General features: G+C 45.2%; 1 protein-coding gene across 1 annotated transcript; it reads left to right on the forward strand.

Moving 5' to 3' along the window:
* The first annotated feature begins 680 nt into the window (after nucleotides 1-680).
* Nucleotides 681-7,402, forward strand: LOC139662794 (erythroid membrane-associated protein). Its single transcript, XM_071541512.1, has 10 exons — nucleotides 681-807; nucleotides 2,872-2,963; nucleotides 3,103-3,201; nucleotides 3,309-3,416; nucleotides 3,541-3,693; nucleotides 4,052-4,192; nucleotides 4,780-4,831; nucleotides 5,226-5,252; nucleotides 5,388-5,414; nucleotides 6,020-7,402. Exons 2-10 carry the CDS (start codon nucleotides 2,901-2,903, stop codon nucleotides 6,577-6,579), a joined length of 1,230 nt encoding a protein of 409 aa, XP_071397613.1. The 5' UTR covers nucleotides 681-807; nucleotides 2,872-2,900; the 3' UTR covers nucleotides 6,580-7,402.
* The last annotated feature ends 28 nt before the right edge of the window (nucleotides 7,403-7,430 follow it).

Raw genomic sequence — 7,430 nt, forward strand, 5'->3', positions numbered from 1 at the left:
TCAAACCATAACATACAATAATAAACTACATCACTTTTAACATTAGTTGCTAACATTGGCTTCCATGCTGCCCGCCCCCCGAACGTCACATCTGGGCAACTCAGGTTTACTCGAACATTCACACTTTACCAGTTAATTTTACCACTTTGCTGGGTCGTTCATATGCGCTCAACTCGTAATAACAATATTTCCGACAGCACATGAAGGCAGCGTAACTGTCAACTATCAGCTATTTTACATTTTACAGCCAATGTAAACTTTACCACTCTGTGTTCGTTAGAATATTAACATATAGTTAGCTAACGTTAACTGGATAGCCCAGTGATGAATACTGAAATTAGCCTATTGAAAATACACTGAATATTCATTACTGACCTCAGACCACACTACTCTACATGGAACAGAAGCTCCTGCTAAACAAAATAGTCTATCGGCGCTTCAAGTAGCTTACCTTACCTTACCTAGCTTACCTTAAACATGACGATGTTCTAAACCCAACAGAAAAAAACAAGATATTGGACAGAATGTGAGTGAAAAACAGGTATATTCTGCTCAATTCACACGAAACGGAAGATGTCAGAAATGCTCTGACGACCTCTAGCGGCCGGTTTCCAAACTGCAGCTCAGCGGAAACACCCGACCCGTCCCTAGATAAGAGCGCGCTCTGCCGCCCTGCCGCAGTTGGAGTGGATGAGGCTGCGCATCTCTGAGGGATGGACGAGTAGTAAATCAGTCGAACCTGGGAAAAAGACACAGAGAGGAACAACGCGAAGTTCTGTGCGGAAAGGATAACTGTCTCATTACAAGGTAAGACTTAAATCTTTAAGAAACTTTTCTTCTCTGTAATGGCATTCCTCATGTAAATATAGGCTACACTGAATTGAAACAGCGTCCAGGGGCGACATTAATGAAATGATAGCGTCTGCCTTATTATTTCTGCATCATGAAAAAGTATAAGTGCACAAGGGAACTTTGTGTTTGGCCGACAGAATGAACTGGACGTCAATTTGTTGTATATTGTAGCACTAAAATTTCACCCTGAAGCATTTTGGCAGCGATAAACTGTAATGACTGCAAAGAAAAACACCCACATTGTGTAGATCTAATTTAATGCTCTCTTAGTCTCTATGAAATAACCTATCTCTGATGAATAATATGCGCTAGTGGCCTTGCACGACCCATTAGTCTCTTTGTTTTGATGCTGAATTGCAGACAGAGGTTGGTTAGCCCTAATATAGGAAGTCACTACCTGAGATTGTGTACAGCAAATGCACGGGTGGTAATCCTGGATTTCCGCTAATCTCCAAGCGACACTCCGCCACCCAGCTCGTGCCATCCGCAGCCCTCTGGAGCCACAAACAAGCCCTCTATGTCTAGATTGGAGCTAATATGTAGACACACAACTCTCCTGTTAGTTTTGCATTAGGGCTATTCAGTGTATGTTTCCCCCTCTAAACACTATCTGTGGTGAAATTTGACCCATATCTACTTAATTCGTTTACAGGCTCAGTGGCAAAGCGTGTCCCTTTCTTTTCCAACACGTGCCATGGGCCGTGTGGGCTGAAGTTAATCCCGTACTCGTTTTTTATTTCTCACTTATGTCCCATATGTTGTTGACACCATAGGGTTTAATTACAGTCAGGGAAATTAAAAGGTGATTGAACTATGACCTCAGTGATCATCATAAGGGCAAACAACCAACAATATGAAGAAAAAAATCAATTATATTTTCAGGAAAGCATTCATTTATGCTTTCCCTCCTATCCTCATATACATAATTTACATCAGTCTGATACTACTTGCTATGAATTTAGGTCAAACAGATTCACATCAGCATAAAAAGCAGAGTAAACTGAGTTTAGGTGGGTTTACCCTCACTATAAGACAGGTTATTGTGTCCACTTTAACAGTATAAATTAAGGCATTTGATGATGAAGTGTGAACCTTTGAGTCCATGATTTGATTTGCATGTACTCTTAAGTGAGTGATGTTTTTCAGTGAAGTCCCTCCAGGCATTATGATGGTTTAAAGGCAATGTGACACCATTAAAACTGATTTTTTAAAAAGGCAGACTAGGACACCTTTCAGCCCTGATTGCGAGCCCTTCACCTGGAGGCCCCGCTTTCTGTGCCAAAGCCCTCCAGCTCCCCCCCCCCCCCCCCCACACACACACACACATCCCTCTCGAGTCCTTGGAAAGCCAATCGCATCATCCTTTTGGCTCTGCTGCCACCGCTACATCACAGAAAGAACAGCAAATCCCCCCCTCTGCACATCAAACTATAGGGTGCAGGGGCGGGCTGCTGAATCAACAGCAATGGGTCCAACGATTTCTCTCCCCCACACACACACACGCACATACACACACACACACACACACACACACGCAATGCTGTGAAATGGCTCCAAGCTGCTGTCTCAGATCTCCGCGGAATACATTTCCAATTTCAAGGCCGCGATCAAGACGCATCGACCCACGCACACATCAGGACAAAAAAAAATCACGTCGCTGTGCTGCTTCTGTCTCTGGATTTGTTTCTCTCGGTTTTCACTCTTTCCCATCAAGGTTCCTCTTCTCCTCTCCTCCTCTCCCCCCTCCTCCCGCCAACCCAGAGGCAGTTTAGGACGCCTAATGAGGCCTCTGTGGACTTTTCGTTGCAGAGCTGCGATAAAAGTTCTGCAGTGCTTTCTCTCTCTCTCTCTCTCTCTCTCTCTCTCGTACACACACATTTTGCCACCTCTCATAAATTAACCGTTTTCTGCTCGCTCATCGATTTGTGAAGGCGATAGTAGCCCAGTCAGCTGCGGTTCAGGTCCAGCTCTGACAGAGTGAGTGCCAGCGTACTAAAGCTTTTTATTATTGTACCACAGGGCATCGGCCTCGCTCTCCTGCTGCCAACATGATGAAGGACTGCCTGCAGTTCCTTATCGAGCCGGCCAAGAAGCTCAAGATCCGGCTCAAGGTACGAGCAAACGGTTCCAATCACTGCCTTATTTGTGTGTGTGTGTTATAATGTGTGGGTCCTTCTCATCTGCCTTTCTACCTCTCTTCAATATGATCTAGAGTTCTAAGTCATATTTCGTTCTCTTTCTTTGCTGCAGGAGTCTCGTAAGCGAGTGAGACACGAGAAGAAAGAGCCACTGGTGGAGAGTCAGTTATTTATTATGGAACTGGCCCGAGAACTCAACAGAGTTTGCCAGGTAAACCCTCTCTCCCTCTCTCTCTCTCTCTCTCTGTCTCTCTCTCTTTCTCTCTCTGTCACACACACCTAGACAAAGACACTCATCTAGAACTCTTTTTACCCCAGAGGTCGAACGTTCTCGGCCACATCTGGACCAGCGAGGATACCTGGCCTCCCAGCGTGTGTCGCGACTTCATAGTGGAATGGGCCGCTGTGCTAGAGAAGAGAGTACAGGTACGAAACACCAAAGCTGCCTTATCAAAGTCAACCAACAGTACCTCACAGTACCTTTTAGTTTCTAGCTACAGTACCAGGTGGGCTACTACGCATTCTCTCTCCCTGTGTCCCGTCTCTGCAGCCGAGGATCATCCCGACCGAGTACGAGAAGCCGGAGAAGCGGGACTGGAAGGGTCACCTCCTCTGCATGCTGGAGTCGGGGGGCGAGTGCGACATGGGACCCCACAAACGAGTCATCATGGAGTGGACGCGGGACGTCAAGAGCAGGCCCGAGGTGCGTTATCGGGCGGTTCGTAAGGGGTGCCATAGGTGCTGCCATAGGTGCTGCCTTAGGGGACATCTTGGTGATTAAAGGCTGACCCAGTTCACTCCTCGCATCTGACAGAGAGGATTAAGCCAAGCCCCGCCCCCTTCATGAACATGCTGTCATATTCATTCTGCAGTTATGATAATAATAAGAAGGAATAGACACTTGGAAAAGACGTTTTACTCAATGTGACAGATTGCAATCGATGAATTCTCATAAACGATAAAGGTTGGACGTAGTTTCCCATGTCCCAGGTGTTTAATTCCCCCCCTCTCTGCCTCATTCCTCTGAATCGTCCTTCTGCTTGCCTTCTCTTCCCCGTCAGCCCACTGTTTGGCCAGGAGAGCCTGTGCTGATGATGCTGGACGACCTGGAGTTCCAGTGGAAGAGGGGCCGCCTGCCCAACCTGCTCCCAGCCATGGAGCTCGTCATGCTGGCTGTGCTGAACTCCGACGGCCCCGACAAGGTCTGGAATCCATCTCCGTCGCAATGTTTCAATATTTTAAATCACGTTGGATCAACTTGCAGCTTCACTTGAATGAGTATAAACCGGGTATTGAGGGTGGGTCTGGTTCCAGGGTCTAAGGAGAAACTGGTTTGGCTCCATTGCTTGAATTCATCATCAATCATAGGATAAGCACTGAGAGGATTAACTTTCTATGATTGATTCAACTTAGATAAAAGGTTGAAAGAGTTGAAAAGGAGAACTTGGATACATACAGTTCAAGGAATCATGCTGTATACACACAGCACACAGGCATGTTGTTTTGGCTAATCTCTTTATCTCACCTTGGCCTGCTTTCTGTTTATGTTTTCATTCTGTGTGTGTGTGTGTGTGTCTGCTATCCTTGTGAGAAGCAGTTTGACATTTACGCCTTTGGAGTGACTTATTTGCAAAGTGAGAACATTTCGGTCAGTTCTCACATCTTCAAGGAGCTGTTATAGGGTTAAATCTTGAGTTTAGGTTCAAGATTAAATTTGGATTAGGTTATGATTAGAGTAAAGGTTAAGATTACTCCTGACAAGTATAGTAATGCAAATGTGTGTTTGTAGGAGGATGTGACCAAACAATGGCTGGTGAGGAAGCAGAGGAGCCAGAGGATTGGTGAGTGATTGTTTGAATGGCCTTTGATTAATTGGGGAAAGTGTTACTAGTTTTCAGCGACAAAACAAATCTCATGAAAGTAAAGTCACACAGTCAGTGTGAAAAAGACACTGAACAGGCCTGTAAATGTGTGAATTGGCATTGATTGTAACAGGATATGTTCATAGCAGTACAGGGCGATCGTTGGTTTAAGCAATCAATCAGCTGACAAATTAATCAGTCGATCTCTTAGTGAAAACTTGATGAGTCACATGAATCGCAGCTAATTGGTGCTGATAAGTGATGATAGGAGAGTGCATACAAGCAGGCTGGGAAAGGGCCATGTGAGAGGATCTGTGTGATGAATGAAACACCTCAGGCCCGTTGTAACCACAGTGTTCACTTGTTCTTCCAGATGCAATCCGCTACATCCCCCACAGTGGTAGGTGGAAATACTGACTACTGATTGATTGGATTATCTGGAAAAGGAATTTAATACATTTTGATCATTTTTTGATGTTTACAACTGTTTCTCCTTTCTTTCTTCTTACTTATTACTTTCTTCTTTTCTTTATAGTGTGGAATTGGATTTGCGATGCTGCGGGTATGAAAACCAATCGCCTCTCAATCATCTAAATCCTTTTACATCTGTTATCCTCATACTTCTGTCATCTGATGTTGTCATCTTCAATTATAGTCTACATGAAGTGTTCATTAACTAATGTTAACTAATGCATTTACTGCATTTACCACAATAAACAACTGCATTAATGAATGTTGTTTGTTAATAATGTTAACTAATGTGTTTATTAACATTAAGCATCAACAGTTACATTAACAAAGATGAGTTCATATTAAATGTTTAAGTAATACATGAAGAGTTTCAATTTAGACAATACACTAGCATTAACAAACATGTATAACAACATTACATAATGCAGTTGTTTATTGTGGATTTAATATGAACTCATCTTTGTTAATGTCACTGTTCATGCTTAATTCATGTTAGTAAACACATTAGTTAACAATATTAACAAACATGTATAACAACATTATTGCAGTTGTTCATGTGCCTTTAACATTAACTAATCTTTGTTTAGGTTATTATTCATGTTTAATTCATGTTTAGTAAATGCATTAGTTAACATTAGTTAGTGAACTCTTCATGTAAAGTGTTTAATCTCTCCTTTCTGTTCTGTCACCCCACAGAGGACGTCACCCTGGACTCGGACACAGCCAACGCTGACCTGATCATCTCCACCGACGAGAAGCGCGTGCGCTGCGGCGTGGAGCGCCGGGACGCCCCGCGGTGCCCGCGCCGCTTTGACGGCTGGTGGTGCGCCCTGGGCCACGACAGCTACGCCTCCGGACGCCACTACTGGGAGGTGGAGGTGGGCGAGCGGGACTGGCGGCTGGGCGTGGCCAAGGCGTCCGCGCAGAGGAAGGGCTTCCGCTCCCTCAACACAGACACGGGCTACCTCACCCTCCGTCTGGAGAGGGGCGTGGATCTGAAGGCCCTGACGGTGCCCGCCACCCCGCTGGCCCAGAACCTGGCGCCCAGGAAAGTGGGGGTGTACCTGGACTATGAGCAGGGCCAGCTGTCCTTCTACGACGTGGAGAAGCGCTCGCACCTGTACACCTACAACGAGAAGTTCACAGAGGAACTGTACCCGGTGTTCGGGACCGTGGAGGTGGTGAAAGACCTGGTGATCAGGCCGGCAGCGGCCCGGCAGCCCTGCCTCTGCCCCGGGCCCTGCCTCTGGAACTGAACCGGCCTCCCCGCTCCATGTACATAGCTCTTCGACCCTGAATCCCCAGCAACCCAGCGAGGCCCTGCTTTGACTCTGGTCCATTGCTGGCACAATGACTAGTTTGAATTTTGTGTGTTAGTTCTGGGCTTAGAAGTCTAACTCTCCTGGTGGGTTGCCTTGTGAGACTAGGAATAAGAACAGCCATCGTTCTGCATTACACTTTCTGCTACTCTGCCTTCATGGGGATGTGTGTGACTATTTGTACTGGGTGTAAAGATGAATATCGTCGCTGTCAGGTAGGAACTAAGAGAAACAGCCTTGTTTTCAGCGGGATGACAATGCATTTTTGATATTATCTAATGGGTTTTAAAGGGTTTCATAAGCCCAAAGAGTTGTAGAGTTTTCTCAACCCATAGAGGAGCGTGTAATCCTTCAGTTGACGTGAAAACATGAAAACCACCAAAACTGATAGGGATTTACGAGGTTTTCACGTGACATGGGAATCTATTTTTTGATTGTATTTTGTTTGTTACTTTTCAGATCACTTGCAAATGTAAATGTCTCAATTGTGATAAAAGTGTGAAGGCACTGTGAAAGAAGGCCGACCAGCTGCTCAAGGCCTGTGTACATTTAAACAGTGTAGAGGATGAGGGCCTGCTAACATGCACAGGCAGAAGATCACAGACTGGGCAGACAGCATGTGAACAGTTAATTCTCCATCTGTTCTCTTTGTCTCAAGCTTGCTGCAAACAGTTCTGTCATGTACTAGCTTGATTTTTGCAGTTGTGTTTATGTTCCTATTGATATGTGTGCAATATTGGGATGGCAATGCTTTTTTTTTCCAAACATCAATAAATGAACGGTAAATG

Source organism: Centroberyx affinis, unplaced genomic scaffold (genome assembly GCF_046629955.1).
Source record: "Centroberyx affinis isolate AG114_WGS23_722 - 3 ecotype Tasmania unplaced genomic scaffold, CSIRO-AGI_Caff_v1 ptg003894l_1, whole genome shotgun sequence".
NCBI classification, from domain to species: Eukaryota; Metazoa; Chordata; class Actinopteri; order Beryciformes; family Berycidae; genus Centroberyx; species Centroberyx affinis.